Below are 25,070 nucleotides of genomic sequence, written 5' to 3'. Positions count from 1 at the left end.
ACATCCATGCCCGAGGCAGGAGTCGAACCTGCGAACGTAGCGGTAGTGCGGTTCCAGACTGAAGCGCCTAGAACCACTCGGCGACACCGGCCGGCACGGCCTTTCCAAATGCAACTTGTTCATCTAAAGTATAGCGACACAGCCCCGCCCCCAAATGCCGCCCCTAATGGTCAGGGGACGCATCTGCGGCAGCAATTTGACACAGACTAGAAAGGCCCTCCAACACCTCCGGTAGGCCTGTAGTTTTGCGATGGAATAACACTTTTATTTAACGTCAACACAACTCTTTCTTGCAATCTGTTAAACGTATTTCTCGGAAAGATTGGACCCCTCTGGAACTACAACGAAATTCCGGAGAATGGTTCAGATGGTCCACAGTGTCCTCAGTACGTCACCGCAAGCATGCGACTGGGCTGCCAGCATCATCGACGCCAACAAAAGCAACACATACAACAGAGCATGTCACCTGCATCCCTCAGAACGAAACTGAGGCCTACCCCAGCCACAGGTTGTGTGTCTAAAGGGGCAGCCGCGACCTTATATGGAACTCGGTCACCACATCATTCTGAGCACTGGACTGTAACATTTGTATTTAACATTAACGTATCTCCTGTAATCAAGATCCTATTAAAAAAGAAAACATAATCAGGATGATAAGTAATGTCTTATTTCGACAAAACTAGGCGCAGTCCATTTTCTTTTAGTTTTATAAGCAAAATCGGTATAGTTTTAATGTTCAACTGTCGGATACAATTCGCATCTCGTTATTTTGCGACATCCAGCAAAGTGCATCGCCGCCGATTACATATGATCAGCAGAGACATGCCCCACCCTGCGCAGAATCCGGAAAAAGCTTCCACTATTTTGATGCGAAAACTACAGATCACCGCAGAATGTCCTCATTATTTCAAAACCGACATTGGACTAAATAAAACACGAGGATTTAAACTCTTAAGAAAAACATTTATGTTAAGGTTTTCTTTCAGCTTGTTGGACAAATTACACGACCTGAGAGCGTCTCTCGCCTTCAAATCAGCACGTGTGTATTAAAAACATTTCACATATGTGAAATAATATTAGAGAATACAATGCTTTACGCCATTGGCTCACCTGTCGGAAAAAAACAATCATTTTACGTTCGACAACAACAAGCTATAATTCAAGAGAATACACTATGGCATGTCCCGTTTTTCCAATTCGATGTCATATCACACTAGCTTTTACGAAACAAACTGTGAGAGCCTCTCTTGTAATAGGAACTTCTATAAAATTTTATCACATGTCTCTCTCTTCCGTTACATCGAAACCAATTACCGCCTGCGTGCTTACATTTGATAGTTTTGATACATAACTGACCTCCATGTCAGTAAAGGTTCTAACATACAGCAGAAGATTCTCGCGTTCTAGTTTTGTAAGCAATTTGAAACACTATGATAGGACATAGTCATTTTCTTTGCACATGTCACAACACTCACATACTTTAAAATCCTGCTGCTCAAGGCGAAACTAACACGTATCGCCTACTACTAAGTATCATACTTCACCTATAACTGAATGCTGACGATACGAAACAATACTGAGCGAAAGTCGGAGATGGGTGGTAATGTCTCATAAGTTTTTTTCCTTGCGAGTGGTACCGCTGTGTCTTAGAAAGAGAGGCGTAATCATCTTGCAAGACCCCAGTTGTTAAAAACAAGATCGCAACGGTCATTTTACTGTCACAAGCACTCTTGGTTCTACAGCTGCTCACAATTATCGCTAACGATATCCACGTTAAAAACTATACAAGCCTTATAAATCTATGTTGGCAGTACTTCCAATTGAAGTGATTTTTCCACACAAATACGGCGACACTGAACATAGATGGTGATCGCTGGAGTGTGTTTTAACAGACCGTCGATGTGGTTACACGTCGCCCAAGGTGTAAGCTCGAAATAAAATCACCGAATTTAGAAAATGATTCGGCTTAGGAATATGGTATAAAACCAGTATTTGCAACTCCCTCCTGCTGGCGCTAGATATTTCTCTAGTATTTGTAACACATTCTGTCTCGATGCCACGTCAGTGGTTCTGCGATATGTACACTGGGTTGTAGGCGATGGTTGATTGAGAATGATCACATACGGTAGTTGGTGTGCTGATTGAGGTCTTAATAAATGTACACTGGCTTTTCGGATCCCTAGTGTTACTTTCCAATAGAAATGCTGTCTGCGATTTGGAATGAAGTCTTTCCATTCAACAAAATACCTGCGTTGGATCCTGTGGAGATTTAATTATTACAGCCACTGGTGAATCATATTCGCGGCAGTCTCATATCCTGAAATGAGTCACCTTTTTCGAACCTATCTGTTAGAATAAAATTCCAATGTGGTGTTAGATAGTCCCTATGCATTTTGTAACTGCTCCTAAGTCTCTCGCCGGCCATAGTGGCCGAGCGGTTCTAGGCGCTTCAGTCTGGAACCGCGCGTCCACTACGGCCGCAGGTTCGAATCCTGCCTCGGGCATGGATGTGTGTGATGTCCTTAGGTTAGTTAGGTTTAAGTAGTTCTAAGTTCTAGGGGACTGATGACCTAAGACGTTAAGTCCCATAGCGCTCAGAGCCATTTGAACCATTTTGAACCTCAGACTCTGCCCCACTATCCCTGCAGCCTTGCGCATGTGATCGTTCCAATTTAAGTCGGAACTGAGCAGACATCAGAGAGAGCTATACCCACCACATTCTACTACCCATGTAGAAACAGAGTGAGCTGAGTTAATGCAACAGGACCGTGTTTTGACCATTCGGTGGAAATGGGAACATGTTGTCGTAGCTCTGCCAACCGTGTACCATGTGCGCCAGACAAAGCATGCTCGTGCAACATGAGGTAGTATAAAAGACAGTACGAACAGTTACGGTGATGTTTCTAATCGGGAAAATTAGGAAGACTCAACATCATACAGGTACTGCAGTCAAAAGCAGATCTGCGTCCCTCAGGGCCCATTCATATCTATCACATCTATCCAGTCTATTAGCGTTATTCTGTATCATCCAACAGAGAAAAATTACGAACTGTAAAAGCTCCGAGAACTACATCTGGTAGATAACTCGATAAGATTTTTACTGCTTCTCTCCTCCGATATAACGAAAACAAATACTGTCTACATGCTGGACTCAAGCATGTGCAGCAGTCCTATTAAATATACAGGTATTGATCCACTGGAGCAGGCGTCCAGTCATCGAAGTCACTTGCACAGACCAGTGTAAAGTTTAACTGCATGTACTGTACGACTGTACGAGGACCATATCTCACAGACTGTAGTCGCAAGAGAGGGTCCCTGTTTTGTTGTTTGATACACTGCTTTTTCTGCTGTGCCATGCTTTGTACACTGCCATACATTTTGCATTTTCTGCCACGACTTCGAGGTCTGTGTCAGGTTTTAAACTGACATTAACACGTTTTGATTCATTGGCTCTCACAGAAAACTAGATATCGCATGGTGTAAATCATGTTATTGCTACTACTACCACAACACACACACGCTGGATGATTTTAAATAAAAGTCAGTGGCAACATGCGGAAACTGGAAGAGTCTTGCGAGCATCCGGAGGTGGGGATGGGCGGGTGTTGGGGTATTAATTGATCAATTTTATTAATTTGCATATCAATTTGATATCAAAATTGCACCAAGAACGCCATTAACCCTACTACTGTGAAATTCAGAGACTGGAATCCGTTGCTGTCTTAAAACCTGTTTCAGCAAGTTAGTGGGCGTCATCCTTAGTCATCACTTGTAAGCCTCATCTTTCTGCAGATTTCAAGTAAACATTAAATTTACCAACAGTCATTGATTCCTTCTCACTCCTAGGTAAAGAGGAAATTTTGGATCGCCTAGCGAGAGAACAGCTCTTCTAAAAAATTGATCTTGCAGAAGCCTATTTTTGATTACATTGGACGAAGAGACAAAGAAAATTTTTGCCGTGAATAGTCATGTTGTCTTGTTTGGATATCAATGCCTACCTTTCAGAAGCGCTTCTGCATCTGTGTTGTTTCAAAAATTTCTCGAATGAATAACGTCCAAGATCTACATCTACATCTACATCTACATGGATACTCTGCAAATCACATTTAAGTGTCTGGCAGAGGGTGCTTTCTTGTTTTAATTACCTTGACGACATAATCGTCTCTGGACTAACACCTCCAAAATATTGACTGTCTTTTTCAAGTTTTAACTGAGGTGGGCCTCAAATGTAATATGCAGATCTAAGGCGCTGCAGTCATGGACTGTGCGGCTGGTCCCGGTGGAGGTTCGAGTCCTCCCTCGGGCATGGGTGTATGTGTTTGTCCTTAGAATAATTTAGGTTAAGTAGTGTGTAAGCTTAAGGACTGATGACCTTAGCAGTTAAGTCCCATAAGATTTCACATACATTTGAACGTAATCCGTAGAAATGTTCTTTTTCTCAACAAAACGACTGAATACTTAGGACAGATCATAGACGCCAATGGCTCTAGTCCTTGCAGGCAATTCAGCAACTGCCATCTCTAAAGAATTTACATGAACTGCAAGCTGTTCTTGGAAAATTGACTTTTTACATTAAGTTCTTTCCTAATGCGGTGCAAATTGCCGCGCCTCTGAACCGGCTCAGACGTAAAAATGTTCCGTTCCATTGGACAAAAGACAGTGATCAAGCTTTTTAGAGACTGAAAAATGCACTGATTTGTCAACACTGCCTTATGCACTATGACCTGCTCAAACCACTTGTGCTTTCACTGATGATTCGCCACGGCTCTTGGCAAAATAGAACATCCCATCATGTTTGCTTTCAAAACTTTGAATAGTGCTCAGATTAATTATAATCAGCTGGAGAAGGAACCCCTGGCTATAATATACATGGTGTCACCAAGTTTCATTACCTGTATGGCAGAAAATTTTTCCTGGTCACAGACCATAAGCCTTTGACCGCACTTTTTCGTCTATTGAAACAAGTTCCCGACTGCAGAGTGCACAAGCTTAAACATTGGACGCTATTATTGTCAAATTTCCAGTACGAAAGTCTACAACACGCAAAGGCCAACATACTGCCTCGTTTACCTGTCGACGCAGATGCAGCATTCGACGCACAGGAAGCTTCTCGTTCACATGTTGATTGTTCTGATTCGCAAGCACTGTATTATTTTCCAATTGATTCACGTTGGATCGCACAAGTCATGGAGGATGACCAATCACTACGATTCCTAAAAAGTTACTATCACCAAGACTGGCTGCGGTCTCAGAAATGTATTCTCTATCCCATAGTAAGAAGATATTTTGTGCACTGCAGCAGTTTATCTCCTCTGAATGATGTGCTTCTGCTTCGCACGCCTAAAGAACAGACAGGAGTGTTAATATCCTCCTTGTTGCAACAGCAGCTGTTAAGTCTTCTGTATAGAGGTCATAGGGGAACAGGTCGCACTAAGGAGCTGGCGTGCCAACTGTTACAGCGTAAGGTTAGCGCCGGCGCGCCAGTCGGGGACGACAGAGGAGAGAAGGTTGTGAGAAGAAGTCGCCAATCGTATGCTGACCCATCTCCTTCCAGGACGACAACGTGACAGCAGCGGCCCCTAGGTGAAGACGACATAAGCGCCGCGCCCAACTGGTGGCAGCACACTTAGACAGCAGCTTCAACGTTAGCCACTTCGTTAGTCGATGTGTCGTAGCCTCTTCATTATCAGTCTCTACGTAGCTCAGTCAGAGATCAGCAGTCACTGCAGTTCAGGTGACAGACTTTTGTTAGAAGCGGTCGCTAGGAGCAGAAGTTTTCCTTGTGTTTGTCTATCCTGAAGAAGATTAATTATTTTGTATATCGCCCTTTGCTTGCAACACATCTATGTAATTGCAGTTGTGGAAGATCATGAATAAAGGACTACAAGAATTCTCAGACAAAGTTAAGTATTTGTACTTGTCTTGTTGTAATAAAACTCATTAATATGAGTTGTTTGGTTGTTTGTCTAGCAAACCGAGTATTCAGGATTCCTAAACACCAACATTGTGCGTGGCTTGGTTTACATAAGAAAATAGAACGTGTGGCGGCACAATGTCGCACTTCAGCAGACTATCAGGGCGCTCCTGGCCACATTCTGATACTCCATGGCAACGCCTCCGTATAGACTTTGCTGGTCCCTTTTGGCTAACACATTGGTTGATTATTGTCGATGTCTACAGCAAATACCCTATTGTTATCCCAATACATTTGGCGAATGCCGCCAGCACTATCAAGGCTACTCGCTTCTGTATTTTTTCTCGATGGCTTGCCACAAACAGTTTGTTCGTGACAATGGACCTCTTTTTTCCTTCCAGTGAATTTGCACAATTTTGCAAACACAATGAACTACCACAATGAACTTCAGTATGTCAGGACAAGGCCATTCTCGCCATAGTCTAACGGTGAGGCCGAACGTTTCCTTCGAACGTTCAAGACGCAAAAGTCAGAATTTCGAGTTTCACATTCAAGTGAAGCTGTCTTACTGATGTTTCTGAGTTCATATCATATTTTGACTGTTCCTCACATTTCGCCGGCAGAAAGCTTGCGTGGGCGACGCCGTCGGACCTTGCTGCATTTGCTGCGTCCTTACCGCTCTGCTCCAGCTTCAGACTTCAACACGAAGTTTCACCCGAACATCAGAATTCAATATCGAGTGTACAACAAGCCACATTTAAGGGTATCCGGCGTCGTTCTCAGTTCGGCTGACAGAGCGCATTATAGTATTCGCGGCAGCGAAGGCACGCGTCAGCGCCACCAAAATCATCTACGGCTCCATGACAGTGATCCTGCCGTGGATCAAACTGTTTCTGATGTCTTCACTGCACGACGTCTAGCCGCCGTGACGCTGCCACTTCCATCCGCCGCAACACAGCCTCCTGTGCAGCTTACCAAGCGGGTGCCTCCTTCCCCGGCCGTCTCGCCGATGGAAGTCTACGTCTGCCCACCTGAGACGTCGCCGCCAACGTCTCAGGTCACCTCTCCCATGGACATCCACGCCGTCATCGTCGGCTAGTCCCCGGCACCCTCTGCAGCACCCTCCATGCTCCTAACTAGGCCGTAGGATGTTCTGCGCCTGGTTTTCCAGCGCAGTTTCCCTGGCGCTCACAAGACGCGATGTCCCCCAGGCAAGCAACCAGCCTCATCACGAACTACGGCATAGGCTTCTCCCCGTACCACCAAAGTTGGGCGGGAAGGGGTGCGGTATCGGCCCCTATCTGGTCGACCGCACTTTCACATACGCGCGCCGCCAGGACGCTGCCACATTTCCTCCAACCGCCATCGCGGCATGAGGGCGCTGCCACGAACGATCAAGCTGCTGCCAATGAGTTGCAAGCATCCCATCTCCGGAAATTCAGCGGCGGGTATAAAGTTCAAACATTCATGTTCTGAGCCTATTTTGTGTGTTTGTAAGTTGAATAGCGTTTACAAACTTCCATAGTGAGCAGGGCTCAACGTCTTCTGAATGGACATTTTATTGAAAAGCAACAGATTTATAAATCTTTTGTCTCTGTATATTTTTACATTCAGATTTATTGTTAGCAACTACCTGTCAGGATAGTCAAGAGCGCTAATGCAGTGCTTCCTGGACTCGGGTAGGCGCGCCGGACCTGTATCAGGTCCGCCCGGCGGACTAACGACGAGGGCCACTAAGCTGGCCACCCTGGATGTGGTTTTTAGGCGGTTTTCCTCATCCCGAATGGTGAATACCGGGCTGGTCCCCACGTTCCGCCTCAGTTCCACGACTCGCAGACATTTACAGACGTTCGCGCTATTTCATGGCTTACACTAGATACACACAGCTGGGGTACAGTACTTACGTCCCGGGGGGTTTGGGGTGGCATCACGAAGAGCATCTGGCCACCCTTTGCAACTAACACTGCCAAATCCGTAATAACACAGCCGACCCCGCGTTGGCGTGGGACAAAGGCCAAAAGAAAGAAAGAAAGAATTTACTGTTTGCAGCTGACACTGGTACTTCAGCAAAAATGTATGTCTTATTTTTACTATTTGATATTAGATGTATAATAAATTAATATCTGAGTTCTGAGTTCATGAACACCATCTGTTCCTCACTCCTGTATCCACTAAAGAACCTCACAACGTGCAAAGGAAGACATGACAATCTCCATGCCCCCTACCTTTCCCCCGACCCTCTCCCTTTCCACCATGTTACAGCCCAGAACACAATCAATCTCTTACTGCACATCTACGGCACTTAGATATGGCACAAAAACTCATTATTTGCTTTTAGCCCCTCCCCCCCCTTCCCACGCCTTCTAAAGTAATACAGACCAGAACACAATGTATCCCTTAATACAGTTCTACTTTAATAGATGTGGTATGCTCATTTTATATTTCTTCTTAACCTAGTTTATGTAAACGTAAATATCAATTTTGTATCATTAAAGCACTATTTTTAACCAAATGCGATTTTTCCATCCCCTGCAACACGAAAACTTAATCCTAGACAAAAAATTTATGTCGCCTTCTTTGTAGAAAATTTGATGTAGTTTCATTTTGTACTGGGAATCATTTTCGCTAGACGCCGCAGTTTTCGAGTTATTCAAGAAAAACACTAAAAAAGTGAATCCTGAACGCGAAATAAGTACCTGCGAAACTAGTTCGGCCCGCATGTTGACGTGGTTCACTGCTCTGTGCTACTTGCTGCTGCGCATCCCCACCGTTTCATTTGCTCATCCTGACAGAATCCATACTGTTTCTAGGGAGCAGACAGGACAGACGTTGGAGTGCGTGCGGTAATGGCATGTAGTGTGCAGCACCCCTGCCAGTCACTTGGCGTCAGCTGCGCAGCAGAGGAGTGAGGTGCTCACCATGGCTTCCGGCGACCTGGCGGCGTGCGCTTGCCTGCGGAACCAGCGCAACATGTCCTTGTCGCAGAAGGCGGCCGGGTCGTGCGCGGCCAGCACCGACGCCAGCTCCACGGCCGACGCCGACCGGTGCAGGCGAAGCGACAGCTGCTGCAGCCGCTCCTGTCCACAGATCCTTCCGTCAGGTCACCTTACTGCTCACACACAAGTATCATCGATTCACTGTAGTCAGAAATATTTTTTATTTATTTAACTCACTGTTGTCAGAAATATTTTTTATTTATTTAACCAGATCTGATTACGGCCATCAAACCCGCTCTTACATCGGACCAGGGTTTCACGCATATACAGGGTGAAAAGTATTTAAACCGACAAACTCTGGGAAGTTGTAGGGGATATCAAAACAAATATTATTCCATAGTGTCATTTTTTCCTATGAGGAGTATTTAAACCGGTGGAGGCCGTATTACGCTCTTTAGTTGTTAGAGGCCGTATTACGATCTTCAGTTGTTAGAGGGCATATTACGCTCTTCAGTTGTAGGCAACTGCTGTCCACCAGTGTAGTAGTGCATTGTCTCTGTTTACTAATGGAGCGATACACCTGGGGTGAGTACACTGACATGCTTGGTGCGTACTACGTTGCGCACCACAATGGGCGAGCTGCACAGTGGGTTTATCAACAACAATATCTTAATCACAGTATCCCGCATCATGCGACCTTTGCTGCTGTGTACCAACGTCTGCGTGAGACCGGGTCATTTAGCAGATTACCTGGACAGGGACGCCGTCGCACGGCAAGAACGCTGCAATTTGAGGAAGCTGTCTTGCAGCATGTGGAGCGGGATCCTTCAATCAGCACTCGTGCAAATGCACATAACATGGGGACGAATCAGACGAATGTAAGAACAGTCCTTCGAGAGCAATTGTTACGTCCATTTCACTTACAGCGTGTCCACAACCTGGAACCAGTTGATTATCCACCCAGCGCACAGTTTTCGCAGTGGTACCTGGGACACTGTGAAATGCATCCTACATTTCCATCCTCTGTGTTGTTTACCGATGAAGCAACGTTCGGTCGTGATGGAGTCTTCAACATGCACAATTCGCATGTTTGGAGTGAGGATAACCCACATGCCCCAGTTACTAGCGCTCATCAAGTGCGGTTCTTCGTTAATGTGTGGGTCGGTGTTGTTGGGGACTGTTTAACTGGGCCGTCTCTGCTACCTAGGCCATTAAATGGCAGGAACTATTACAATTTTCTCGCCAGAGCATTGCCAGAATTGCTGGAAAACGTCCCGCTCCCTACAAGACAACGCATGTGGTTCCAACATGACGGGGCGCCTGCACATTTCAGTCGTCGTGTGCGTCAATTCCTGGACCGACGGTTCCCAGAAACGTGGATTGGCGGAGGTGGTCTTGTACCATGGCCTGCTCGATCCACAGATATGCCCCTCTGGACTTTTTTGTTGGTTTAATTAATCTGTCGCCAGAGAAATCTTTCTCTACCGGAAAACATGACGTTAGGGAAAAATATTTGTTTTGATGTCCCCTACAACCTCCCAGAGTTTGTTGGATTAATTACTTTTCACCCTGTAGTACCTTTCTTACATCATAGTTACCCAAGAAATAACAATTTTAACATGACAAATACTATTAAAATGATTTGAGTGTCAGTAGGGTGTCCCAGAAATATTGCGACAAACTTCGAGAGATTGTAGAGGGTGTCTTGAGGAACAAACTGAGGATAGGAACTAGTATCTGAAAAGGTCATACAACAACGCTGAAGAGAGTCGAAGTTGTAGGTCTTGGCCCCTGCCACTAGGCCACCCCTTCGACAGGAAATGTGTCTTTGTATGCTGACGGACCATAGGCGGAACATCTCTCGCTGTGTTCTTAACTATTTAATGATCGCCACTGACTGCCTCGATCGTCTGTGGAGAAGATGGAACTACTAGCTGCTTAGAGAGACCTGCCTCTTATGAGTATGAGGCTTTCTTGTCTTGGTGGTTGACGCTTTTGGACTTGGGTTTCCATATGCAGTTTATTGTTCTCCTGTATACTGAGAAACATTGGAGATTTTTGAGAGTTCCAGGGGAAAAATAAACTGCAGATGGAAACCCGGTCTGAAACCGTCATCCACGGAGGCAACGAAGTATCGCATTCATAGGAGACAAGGCCTTTCTAAGCAGCAGATAGCTCCATCTTCTCCACTGGCGATTGTGGCAATCAGTCTCGATTACTGAATACTGAATAACAAACAACATTGCGACACGTTCGGCCTACAGTCAGTCCGCATACAAAGTCATATTTGCTACCGAAGGGGTGGTCTAGTGGCAGGTGCCGCGCCCCGCAGCTTCGACGCTCTGTAGCGTCGTCGGATGACGTTTCTTGGCACGGATTCCTACCGTTGATTTGTTCTTCAAGATACACTCTACAACCCCTCGAAATTTGTCGCAACATTTCTGGGGCACACTGTATAGAGACAAAGTGAGTAAATAATACTGACTAAGAACTAATAAAGTTAATACTCGCAGTACTCTTATTAGTGCTTCTATTGTCACTAATAACGATAATAACGACAATAATAATAATATTATTAATAATAACAGAGATGAGGAAGTTTATGAGGTTACCAGCTTGTGAAAAAGCATATCCTCGGTCAAAAGATTATCTTCACTAATTTTGTTCCAAAACCCATGGAATTTCTCATTTCGCCATCTATCGACGACCCTTGAAAATTCTTTCATCGAAAAAGACTAGTTAGTGGAATAACACGGTAGATAATGAAGTTTTGCATAATAATGATATGGCAAAATACTTTCGTCTTTGCCTGCTATCATTTGTTGAAATCTCATTTCGATATCTGAAACCGTTTATGAAATTTGAGGAATGTTGTGAATATTTCACTCTAGCTTTATCGATAGAGGGGCGTGATCGCAACTGACTGTTCTACGTCAGATCGGTTTTCTCGAGATTAGTGACACATAGACACCTCTACCCAAGTCTAAAGAAAAATTCAAACACAGCAACATATTATGTAATATGCATCGGCCTCTCCTTTCGAACAAACGAATGAACTTGCCTAACACGTTGGACGAAACTCATAGCGACCTCTATTTTTCATTGCACACATTTCCGAATTTCACGCAATGTCTTACTTTCACGTAGTTATTACAATAACTATGACCACCAACGAAATGATGGACACATCATTGTGAACTTATTGTACAAAGCTATAGGTTTCTGCAAAATCTTTTGAGAAAGAGTGCATGGAGTGCGCCTCGTTTATGTCATCGCCGACCGGCCGAAAAGTGGCAACACTTGTCGGCCTCTCCTTTCCAACAAACAAATGAACTCGCCTAGCACTTTGGGCGAAAATTGGTCACTACACGTCGGCCAGCATATCCTGCGGTGACTCTAATACTAACCCCATGACGTCTCCTAGAAGGTATGATAAGGAAAGGCAAATCTACGTTTATAGCATTTGTAGGTTCAGAGAAAGCTTTTGATAATGGTTCAAATGGTTCAAATGGCTCTGAGCACTATGGGACTTAAGATCTGAGGCCGTCAGTCCCCTAGAACTTAGAACTACTTAAACCTAACTAACCTAAGGACATTACACACATTCATCCCCGAGGCAGGATTCGAACCTGCGACCGTAGCGGTCGCGCGGTTCCAGACTGAAGCGCCTAGAACCGCTCGGCCACCACGGCCGGATTTTTGACAATGTTGATGGGAATACACTCTTTGAAATTCTGAAGGTATCAGGAGCGAAACACAGGGAGTGAAAAGTTATTTACAACTTGTGCAGAAACCAGACAGCAGTTATACGAGTCAAGGAACATGAAAGGGGAGTAGTAGTTGAGAAGGGAGTGAGACAGTGTTGAAGCCTATCCCCGACATTATTCAATCCGTACAGTCAATAAGCAGTAAAGGAAACCAAAGAGAAATTTGGAGAAAGGATGAAAGTTCAGGGAGAAGAAATAAAAACTTTGAGGTTTGCCGATGATACTGTAATTCTGACAGGCGATGCTGAGGTAATTAGATTAGGAAATGAGACACTAAAAGTAGTAGATTATTTTTTTCTATTTCGGCAGTAAAATAACTGATGACGACCAAAGTAGAGAGGATGTAAAATGTATACTAGCAACGGCAAGAAATGCATTTCTTAGGAAGACAGATTTATTAACATCGAATATACGCTGAACCGTCAAAGAAACTGGTACAGTCATGCGTATTCAAATACAGAGATACGTAAACAGGCAGAATACAGCGCTGCGGTCGGTAACACCTATATAAGACAACAACTGTCTGGCACAGTTGTTAGATCGGTTACTACAATGGCAGGTTATCAAGATTTAAGTGAGATTGAACGTGGTGTTATAGACGGCGCACGAGCGATGGAACACAGCATCTCCGTAGTGATGAAGTGGGGATTTTCCCTTACGTCCATTTCACGAGTGTGCCATGAATATCAGGAATCCGGTAAAACATCAATCTCCAACATCACTGCGACCGGAAAAAGATCTTCCAATAACGGGACCAAGACGACTGAAGAGAATCGCCAACACTGGACTGTTGATTGGAAACATGTTGCCTGGTTGGACGAGTGTCGTTTCAAATTATATCGAGCAGATGGACGTGTACAGGTATGGCGACAACCTCATGAATCCATGGACCCTGCTTGTCAGCACGTGGCTGTTCAGGGTGGTGGAGGTTCTGTAATGGTGCGAGGCGTACGCAGTTGGAGTGATACGACTCTGACAGGTGACACGTACGTAAGCATCCTGTGTGATCACCTGCATCCCTTCATGTCGATTGTGAATTCCGACGGACTTGGGCAATATCCGACACCTGCACGTCCAGAATTGCAAAAGAGTGGCTCCAGGAACACTTTGGTGAGTTTAAACACTTCCGCTGGTCACAAAACTCCCCAGATATGAACATTATTGGCATATCTGGGACGCCTTGCAACGTGCTGTTCAGAAGAGATATCCACCCCCTCGTACTCTTAGGGATTTGTGGACAACCCTAGAGGATTCATGGCACCAGTTCAGACATTAGTCGAGTCCGTGCTACGTCGTGTTGCGGCACTTCTGCGTGCTCGCGGAGGCTCTACACAATATTAGTCAGGTATACCAGTTTCTTTGGCTCTTTTGTGAAATAAGACTTGCATTAGACGGCCGTACAAATCCAGTTGGGGCCTCCCGGGCAATTATGCCATACGATCACTTCATTTCATTTTTGTGTTGAACGAAACAAATGCACGCACGCAACGTATTCGACACGGACGAAACCGGGCTTTTTTTAAAATAAATGCCTTCCTGGTCGGACGAAAAATATCATGGAGGAAAACTGAACAACTACAGAATAACTGTCATTCTATCTTGTAACATGGACAGATCTCAGAAGCTGAATGCAGTCATAATTATAAAATCTGCGAAATGACGTTGTTTCAAGTGAATGAAATCGCTTCACATAACTTTTCGCTCAAACAAAAAATCATGGATGACAAAAGAATTGCTTTATGAATAGCGGACCACGGTTAATAGTGATGTGAAAAAGGAGAAACGCAAAATTTTGCTGTTTTTGGACAACTGTGCCGTACATAACAACCCACCACCATTAGACCACGCAAATTTAATTTTCTTCTCATCCAACACGGCATGAAGATTGCAAACATTAGACCAGGGCGTAATACAAAAGTTTAAAGCTCCCTACCGAAGAGAAATTGTTTCAATTGTGCTGGATAGCACTGATAAAGGTGAGAAGTGGAACATAGCAGTTTTGACAACAATGATTGATAAGGCCTGGGAAAACGTCAGCCCTAATACTCATTATAACTGCTTCAGACAATGCCGGTGATACGTAAAGAGAAAACGCGGAGCACACACCAAAGTTCCGAGAAGTAATTAATTCAGTCCCGCCAGACTGACGGTGGGAACTTCTACTCCGTTGTTGTGCCTTTGAGGATTTCGTTCATGTTGACGATGATGTATGTCTGCGATGCTTAGCCGTATGCCTATCAGGATGAGGACGAGGAAGACCACGAAGAACAATCACCAACTCGAGTCACACCGAGCGGAGCAAGCTCATCTGTCCATGCCCTTCGCTCCTACGCCCTCAGAACGGACGCGAGTGGTTATTTTGTCATAGCTCTCATCACCATCGAAAAATCGCTGATCAGAGCTAGATGGAAGTCACTCTCTCAGACGAAAATCACCAGCTATTCCTCAGAAATGACATGTAAGATTTCACTGGTGTGGTTTCCACATATACTATAATTTTGCACATTATTAAAATAAAGCTGAATGTACATAATACACTATGTGATCAAACGTATCCGGACGCCTGGCTGAAAATGACTTACAAATTCATGACGCCCTCTGTCGACAAGGCTGGAATTCACTATGGTGTTGGCCCACGTTTAGCCTTGATGACAGCTTCCACTCTCGCAGGCATACCTTAATTCAGGTGGTGGAAGGTTTCTCGGGGAATGGCAGCCCATTCTTCACGAAGTGTGGCACCAAGGAGAGGTATCGATGTCGGTCCGTGAGGCCTGTTACGAAGTCGGCGTTCCGAAACATGCCAAAGGTGTTCTATATGATTCATGTGAGGACTCTGTGCAGGCCAGTCCATTACAGGGATGTTATTGTCGTGTAACCACTCCGCCACAGGCCGTGCATTATGAAAAGGTGCTCGATCGTGTTGAAATATGCAATAGCCATCCCCGAATTGCTCTCCAACAGTGGGAAGCAAGAAGATGCTTAAGACATTAATGTAGGCCTGTGCTGTGATAGTCCCACGCAAAACAACAAGGGGTGCAAGCCCCCTCCATGAAAAACACTACCACGCCATAACCCCACCGCCTCCGAATCTAACTGTTGTCACTACACACGCTGGTAGATGACGTTCACGGGCATTCGCCATACCCACACCCTGCCATCGGATCGCCACATTGTGCACCGCGATTCGTCACTCCACACAACGTTTTTCCACCGTTCGATCGTCGAATGTTTACGCTCCTTACATCAAGCGAGGCGTCGTTTGGCATTTACCGGCGCCGCTCGGCCATCAAATCGAAGTTTTCTCACCTCCCGTCTAACTGCCTTAGTACTTTCAGTGGATTCTGATTCAGTTTGGAATTCCTGTGATGGTCTGGATAGATGTGTGCCTATTACACATTACGACCTTCTTCAACTGTCGGCGGTCTCTGTCACTCAACAGACGAGGTCGGCCTGTACGCTTTTGTGCTGTACGTGTCCCTTCAAGTTTCCATTTCGCTATCACATCGGAAGCAGTGGACCTAGGGATGTTTAGGAGTGTGGAAATCTCGTGTACAGACGTATGACACAAGTGACACCCAGTCACCTGACCACTTTCGAAGTCCGTGAGTTCCGCTGAGCGCCCGATTCTGCTCTCCCACGATGTCTAATGACTACTGAAGTTGCTGATATGGAGTACCTGGCAGTAGGCGGCAGCACAGTGCACCTAATATGAAAAACGTATGTTTTTTTTTTTTTTTTTTGGGGGGGGGGGGGGTCCGAATACTTCTGATCACATAGTGTATGTACGCAAGTACTACAATTTGCTTTCAATCAAACTCTAGCTTATCTGAAATTTTTTCCTTTTTTTCCACTTTTGCTGATCATCTATTAATTTCCGGACGCAAACCGAAACGTGTTGAAGAAATTTCCATTTTACACAGAAAAAAGAAATGTCACAGACTCGATGTACTAGAAGAGCTAGAGATTTTCAAGCGTATTTCTAAGAACGATGGCTTCATTCTCAATGAACAGTTACAACTACGCAACAAAAATTTTTTCAATGGTTTACGTAATAGTAATTTCTGTAAAGCCTAACAGATGGCACTATTACACTTAATGTGCTTGGCTACTATGTATTTTCAAAACGACAATAAGCTCTCTTTATATTTTGTTTTTCAAATTAACTGTCTTTTTTTCACGTATTTCTGTTATAATGTTTCAAATGGGTACATGTTACTATCTGCGTCTGATAGGCGGCGCAACTCGTATTGTTTTCGTGTCAGCAATGTAAGCTACGGGACCGATTAGTCTGATGTTCCCAGCTGGACACACGAGGCAAAGGCTGGAACATTTTATTTTACTTTTGACTTGAGCGTAGTTGCTCCAAATGCTATTGCTGTTTAGCAAATGGACTTCTACGTAAGTAACCTTGTGCGTCATGAAAATTATCATCTTGGTTAATGTGGTTTTTTTTTCTAGTACGTTACTTTCTTTGTATTATTTTTATAGGATTTAGGCACCCCCTAGTGGGTGTCGAAACCTAGATAAACGTACCTACCGTTTATGTGCAACAGATTGGCTGTTTAATTCTATGTTGTTTTTGACTTGTTTCACACACCAAAGGATCTCCTCACTATGGATCAACAGGAATGAAGAGTACATGTAATGTAATCTAATCTAATCCAAATCCACGAATTCAAATAATGATTTTCGTTCTTTTCTTTTTTGGCTGATACAGGGAAGTGATTGAACGTCTTTAAGACTACATTTTCAACATCAGTATCTAATGTATCAATAGCAAACTTAACTCTGTTACGTACAAAAATTACCTCCCATTGGGTTAGGGTTTTTATTTCTCAGCATCCGTATGAAATGTATTTTTCCAGAGCTCACATTGGCACTGTCTGCACGGTAAGAAGACACATAAATCAAATCAAAATTTTGTTTTTTTAATTTTTGGAGTGACGTATAGGTAACTGCCATAGATGTTTTCTCAAAAGTTTCAATGAAGTACCAGATGCAGCCTGGAAACACCTTCCCATTGCATTTGTTTGATGCTTTGGTTGACAAAGCTTTTCTGGACATTTTAAAATAGACACGTAGTCATTAACACTTCCAGGTGCAAGAACCTTCTTCACAATCTTTTCCACGTTAATGCGTCCACGTGAAAGTTTGCTAGCAATAATTGCAGACACAGTAGAAATGTGGGACACAATGTTGTTTCCGCAGTCAACACTCGAGTAACAGGTTATGTTTCAGTGCTTGACTAAGTTCACACACCGTGCTTTTATCATGCTCTTCTTTAAAGTTACAGTTTAAGTTGAAAAGGAACTCGATAGTTTATTTGAACTTCCAGAATTACACTTTTCTTTACTGAGATATCCCTTGTATTGTGCAAAGTACAAAGTAAAAAACGCCTGCTTTTCGTCTGGTCCTGGCTTAACCCGTTAGAAGGCATGTTCTCACTTCATGAGATATATTTGCTTATGTTTGCCTCGAAATTTAAACTTCTTTCGCGAAGAAATCTTTGACGAATGTCCTTCATTCTCAAATATTTTTAACTTGAAATTAATTTTCTAACGAAAAGTAGCGAAAGAAGAAGACGCTCCGAACCACATCTGATTCAGACTACAGGCGGTGGAGAAAGTAGTTTAAATTAGTTTCGTTGTTGCTTCGGTCTGGAAGCCAAAGTTCATGACGTTCAACATACCAAAGAAACTATAACAGCTACAAAAACGTCATTTTTCAAGAAGTTAACGACATTAAGATTATATTTATTCCATAAATTGTAATCAGTAATAGTCTTCAAAACAAAAACGTAGAATTATTCACTCCGCCTAAAACCAAACGGAGGAAGAAAATTTGGGCGAAAAAACGGAAGAATACGTGCAACGGAGTATCTGGTAACCTTACCTACATTGCTTTATTATGCATGAACGTGTAGGATGTGAAATGTTCTTTGCCAATTGCCTTTTTCCGACCTGGAAAAAGAGGCACGCACATAAAACACACAACAAACTATGCTTCTAGGTCAACCATCGCTCACTCACTTTACTGTCGGCGTTGTGCTGCCTACACACAACTCAATGACGTCACAGACACGTCAGCGATTATGCCTGCACAGTCGACCGCGGGTGTTCCTGTTACTGAGCCTCGCCGCTCGCCAGCCGTGATAGTCTAGTGGTTAGGACATTGCGTTGTGGCCGCAAGAACCCAGGTTCGAATCCTGGTCACGGCAGAAGCTTTATTTTTAACTAATAGTGGGCAACACAGTTAAGGCTGTGATACAGATTCTTAAAGATAAACTTGACGTTCACGCCGTGTAATATCTAAACACAAAGTTACGTGAATAGACAAAGAACGACAATCCCGCACATGCATTGCCGAACATCGAAGACACAGCATTTAAGAGAAAACATACTATTCTAAGCAAGGGATAACAGGCAGTTGGTCCAAAACACCCAACAGGAAATATTTAGTTTTTTTCTTGGTCTCTCACATCCGGGAAGGCACGGGTGGCGATGTTTCTTTCTTTCTACCTCACAAACGCAATAAATCAACTGTTAAAATATTAAAGTGCGTGTATATAAGTTCACACTATTCGCAGACGTATGCCGTACATATTTTTTCCCACATCTTAGGTTAAATGAAGTAGTAGTAACAAGACGGAAATACAGATACATATATAAAGTATTAACTACAGAAGCCTCAAAATGGGGACTTGTGTTTTTGTAGACTTACGAAATGGGAATAGCACAAGGGCAACGAGAGAGACGAAAATGTATGGTTTACGTGGAGTGAGTAATGTCATTACAAACTTTGTTATTTTAAAAACTGACATTTAAGCCGACACTTCCGGTAAATATCATGGAGAAACTTAGTGAGAAATCCACACGTGACAAAAGCAAGCAAAAGAGAATTAATGTACCAGTGGAAGATCTTGGCAAGTGTTGACAGAATAAAAATTCGCTTCATTTTTCTTGATCTATTCCACGACCGGTTTTGAAGTTTAAAACTTCATCTTCGGGTGCCACCAAATAATTATGAAAACATGAATGTGCGGCGGTCCTGCCAGTCAGTCAAACAAACATATGGGAACGTAGGACCAGCAACCCTAGCGACTAACTGGCTCGACCACCACACATTCATGTTTTCATAATTATTTGGTGGCACCTGAAGATGAAGTTTCAAGCTTCGAAACCGGTGGTAGAATAAATTAAGAAAATTGCTAGCAGTTGAAGCGGATTTTTATTCTGTAAATGTGTTCCTGAGTTGCTAATGTTCACCTGATCAAATATTTTGCATCTTCGCAAGCAATTGGCGAACTCCGAATGTAAGCAATAAGAAGTTCTAGAGCTGTCATTGTGGTCATACGGGGTGATACCAAACAGCTGTTGATGAATTATGCGATGAAATAATCCTAGTAATTATAGAAGCTTCTTGTCAAATACTAATTTGACTACTTATACCTCAGATCTAATGTTGACTTTCGACATAGAAAACTTTGTAAGAGATTCCTCGGTTACGATCAAGCAAAAATTGCATCTTTGATTACAAAAATGACTTCCATATTTATAAGATAGTCCGCAGCTCGTGGTCTCGCGGTAGCATTCTCGCCTCCCGAGCACGGGGTCCTGGGTTCTATTCCCGGCGGGGTTAGGGATTTTTCCTGCCTCGAGATGACTGGGTGTTGTTGTGTCGTCTTCATCATCATCATTCATCCCCATTACGGTCGGAGGAAGGCAATGGCAAACCACCTCCAGTAGGAACTTGCCTAGTAAGGCGGCGCGGGTCTCCAGCGTCGTTCCCCTACGCTCTGTAAAGGAGTTTGGGTCTCATCATCATCATCATTTATAAGATAATATCCTATAACAGCGTGAGAACTATTACTTCAGTATGATTCCGAAGGTGATAATAATTTGAAGACAGAAATAACCTTAGCAGTAGCGGGGGTTATGTATATAGACGTTTACCTTTCTCACGAAAATTTTGAAAACGCAGTAAATCAAATACGTAACTTGGCTGCTTGAAAAATGAACTATAGACATTGATCTCCTTAACTGAAGGAAAACATCAAATAAATCACTTATTTGGGGTTTCCAGTGGATTTTTAAAGGAGATTGAAAACGAAGACAAGAATTTAGTGGTTCGTTGACAGTGAGTTAGTTAGTTAGTTAGTTAGTCAGTTAGTTAAACAAAAAAAAAAAAAAAAAAAAAAAAAAAGAAATTTCCACGACTTATTTATAAATGTTTATGTTCACTAACGCCAAGAGAGTCAAGACATTCAAGGGAAGTCCTTTATTTATTTCAAACTGCTCCATAAATAGCCATTCTAACTCCTTTCTGTGTCTAGCGCAAACAAGGTATTTTTCTTCGACGTCCTGAATTTCCTCACAGTCGTAGTTCAGTAATCTTAGGCCTTGCATTCTATGGAGGTGCTAGCGGTAGCAAACGCGGTTCAATTTAATTCAGGCAACTGTCATTACTAGGGCCCGGATTTTTACGTTTTTATAAAATGGATTGACGAAAATGGATTCAGGAAATTTATAATAAGATAAAAAATAGTCAGATGGTTAAGGGAGATGAAAATTTAGTTATGATTAGGGTCTGGATTGCGATAGTAGGAAAAAAAATGGAGACGGAAGCTGAATATGGACTGTGAGAAACGAATAAAAGAGGAAGCTGCCTGGTAAAATTTTGCACAGAGCATAATTTAATCATCCTAAGCACTTGTTTTAACAATAATGGAAGATGGTTGTATGTGTGGAAGAGAACTGGAGGCCTCGGAATTTTCAGATCGATTACAGAATGGTAATACAGAGATTTCAGAACCAGATTTTAAACTGTATGACATTTCCAACAACGGATGTGGACTCTGATCACAATTTATTGGTTATGAATTGTAGATCAAATCTGAAGGAACTGCTAAAAGATGGGAAAGTAAGAAGATAGCTCATGGAAAAGTTAAAAAACAAGACGTAATTGAGAGTTTCAGAGGGAGCGTTCGGCAACGATTAACCACAACAGGGGAAAGGAATACAGTAGAAGCAGAATGCGTAGATTTGAGACATGAAATAGTTATGGCAGCAGACGATCAAATAAGTAAAAAGATATTCCCTAGTAGAAATCCTTAGACATCACAAAAGATATTGAGTTTAATTGATGAAAAGAGAAAATGTAGCGCAAAAAGCAGGCAAAAGGGACTACTGACATTTAAATAATGAAACTGACCTAAAGTGCAAAATGGTTGAAGAGGAATGGTTAGAAGACAAATGCAAGGCTATAGAAGCATATATAAAAAGGGGAAAGATAGATGCCGCCTAAAGGAAAATTAAAGAGGCGTTTGAAGGAAAGAGAAGCAGCTGTATGAAAATCAAAGAGTTCAAATGGAAAACCGGTACTAAGCAAAGCAAGGAAAGCTCAAAGGTGGAAGGACTATATAGAGGGGCTGTACAAGGGAGATGAACTTGAAGGCAACATTATGGAAACGAAAGAGAATGTAGATGAAGGTGAGACAGGGATATGACATATTATATTAATACTTGTTCCATAGATCATGAGTACGACATTTCGTAATGATGTGGAATGAGTCAGTGTAACGTAAGGTTTCTTTACACAATATAATTAATTTTTTTACAATTACTACTTCATATCTAAAAATTCATCTGTTGAGAAGAAGGAGTTGTCATTCAGAAATTCTTTTAATTTGTTTTTAAATGCTGATTGGCTATGTGTCAGACTTTTAACGCTATTTGGTAAATGACTAAAAGACCTTTGTGTCAGCATATTTCACCCCTTTCTCTGCCAAAGTGTGGTTCATGCAAGACGGAGCTCGACCCCATCGAAGCAGGACAGTGTTTGATGGCCTGGAGGAGTATTCTGGCTCTGTGGTAACCAGAGGCCACTGGCATGGGCTTCGATTGGCCTGCTGAGCTGAAAGGGTGCAATTGATTCGTTGAGCGGTGTTCAAAGCTACTCACTGTAAGTCAGTTAAGATGTGCTTCAGTGTGCATACTGTCGTAAGAGAGAGGGGATAGGAATATGATCTGCAAATCTGAATATCAGAAATTTTTTTTTAGAAATGGTTCAAATGGCTCTGAGCACTATGGGACTTAACAGCTCTGGTCATCAGTCCCCTAGAACTTAGAACTACTTAAACCTAACTAACCTAAGGACATCACACACATCCATGCCCGAGGCAGGATTCGAACCTGCGACCGTAGCAGTCGCACGGTTCCACGACTGCGCGCCTAGAACCGCGAGATCACCGCGGCCGGCTCTGAATATCAGATAATCAAACATTACAACTAGTAAATAAATGTATTGAAACATTGCAAATGACCATAAGAAACAACATTAAATGGATCACTTAGAAAAGCAAACACGTCGAGCTGCTCATAGGGCAAAATTCTCTTCATCTACATCTTAATCTCTCAGAGCGACGTACTATGGTTTCACAGAATACAAGTGTTGCATAGGATTACTAGTTCTGTAAGCAAATGAATGTGAACTAGTTCTTGTCTACAGTGGAACAAGGCTTCAACCCCTTTAACAAGGGCGAATTTCTTGCTTCCATCGACTACTCTTGAAAAGTGAGCCTGTTAAGTGTTTTATTCCCCCATTGTGCCTCACCTTTCACGGACAGAGATGGCTATCCGCTCCTGAACTTGATTCAAAGAGCTAGATCCCTCTATGGAATAAGCAGTCAGTAACTCGGAGGAAACGAGAGGTAGGTCTTCAGACCCAAAATGTCGCTCTAGGAACGGCAGTGAATGGAATGAAGTTTCTGGGCAAGACTCTAGCAACAACCTCCCACACAACATGCTGAATTGGTAACTATAGCATAGACCATTATAGTGAGAAACATCTTCCAGACTGCAGAAAGATACACTATGGACAATGCATATGAATGTGTCTACATACCTTACTCCTGCAAGGGACTTTTATCAGCCATAAAAAGAATAGAATGTGGAGTAAGATCACAGAATAAGCATAGCAAACACTTTCTCCCCTTTATTGCCGCTCTTGATTTGGAAAGAACAGCTTGCAAGGAACAATTGTTCTGACCAGTTCAGCACTTCACTATAAGAAACCAGCTCGGTGGAGTGGGAGCACATGGAAGCTTACATGCGAGAGAAGGAGTTGCAAGAAACTGACTTACAGGAACCGTGACCAGTCACTCCACTCGCTGCTCGCCTATAGATCCTGACTCAGCATGAAGCAGACCTACACTAAAGAACCAAATAAACTAGTACAGGCATGCTTATTCAAATACAGAGAGATATATAAACAGGCAGAATACGGCGCTGCGGCCGGCAACGACTACGAGGTGTGGCTAGAAAAAAACCGGACTAGTACTGGTGAAACAATAAAATGAATGCAATAAGGCTGAAAGTCGCGTGGCCTGTCACGTGACTCTCGCTCCGCCTACTGCTCGAGTTTCATCTGCCTCCTGCACTCAGTCTGCCCGTGGCGTCTGTTTTAAGTAGTTGACGTTTTGTCTGTGGGTCGGAAAATGTTGAGTGTACAGAAAGAACAGCGTGTTAACTTCAAATTTTGTTTCAAACTAGGAAAATCTGCAAGTGAAACGTTTGTAATGTAACAACAAGTGTACGGCGATGATTGTTTATCGCGAACACAACTGTTTGAGTGGTTTAAACGATTTAAAGATGGCCGCGAAGACACCAGTGATGACACTCGCACTGGCAGACCATTGTCAGCAAAAACTGATGCAAACATTGAAAAAAATCGGTAAACTTGTTCGACAAGATCGCCGTTTAACAATCAGAGCAGTGTCTGATTAACAGGAGTTGACAAGGAAAGTGTTAGGCAGATTCTTCATGAAAGTTTCAACATGAACAAAGTGTGTTCAAAAATGGTTCCAAAGTGTCTCACAATTGAACAGAAGGAACGCCGAAGAATGATTTGTTCTGACATCCTGGAAAACATTGAAAGTGATCCCACCTTCTTACAAAATGTTATTACTTGCGATGAATCGTGGTTTTTTACTTACGATCCCGAAACTAAACGCCAATCGATGCATTGGAAAACTCCTGGTTCTCCACGAAAAAAAAAGCACGAATGTCAAAATCGAAACTCAAGGCAATGATGATTGTTTTTTTGACATCAAAGGGATTGTGCACATTGATTGGGTACCAGAGGGACAAACAGTGAATCAGCATTACTACATTAGCGTCCTGGCTACCCTACGTGAGCGAGTACGGAGAAAACGGAACGATTTGTGGAGAAAAAAGTCATGGATCCTTCACCAAGACAATGCCCCAGCTCACAGTGCGTTGTCAGTGAAGACGTTTTTGGCAAAACACAGGATTCCCATCTTAGATCATCCACCCTACTCACCTGATTTGGCCCCCTGTGACTTTTTTCTTTTCCCTAAAGTCAAGTCAGCTTTGAAAGGAACTAGATTTGAGACTGTTGAAGCAGTAAAAGAAAAAGCGACGGAAGTAATGTATG

The 25,070-nt window shown here is 43.1% G+C and overlaps 1 protein-coding gene and 1 non-coding gene across 2 annotated transcripts in view; one reads left to right on the top strand and one right to left on the bottom strand.

Annotated features, from left to right (window-relative positions):
* LOC126456003 (uncharacterized) overlaps positions 1-25,070 on the bottom strand; it is a 122,886-nt gene that overhangs the window by 57,257 nt on the left and 40,559 nt on the right. The window contains exon 2 of the mRNA XM_050091759.1: positions 8,833-8,991. Coding sequence (XP_049947716.1) covers positions 8,833-8,991 — 159 coding nt within the window. The remainder of the gene's footprint in view (positions 1-8,832; positions 8,992-25,070) is intronic.
* Trnah-gug (transfer RNA histidin (anticodon GUG)) lies at positions 18,763-18,834 on the top strand. Its single transcript has one exon. It is a non-coding gene; the product is annotated as a tRNA-His (tRNA).

This window comes from Schistocerca serialis, chromosome 2, assembly GCF_023864345.2.
Source record: "Schistocerca serialis cubense isolate TAMUIC-IGC-003099 chromosome 2, iqSchSeri2.2, whole genome shotgun sequence".
Classification (NCBI taxonomy): domain Eukaryota; kingdom Metazoa; phylum Arthropoda; class Insecta; order Orthoptera; family Acrididae; genus Schistocerca; species Schistocerca serialis.
Note: the sequence above shows the minus strand (reverse complement) of the source record. Positions and strands in the feature narration are given on the sequence as shown.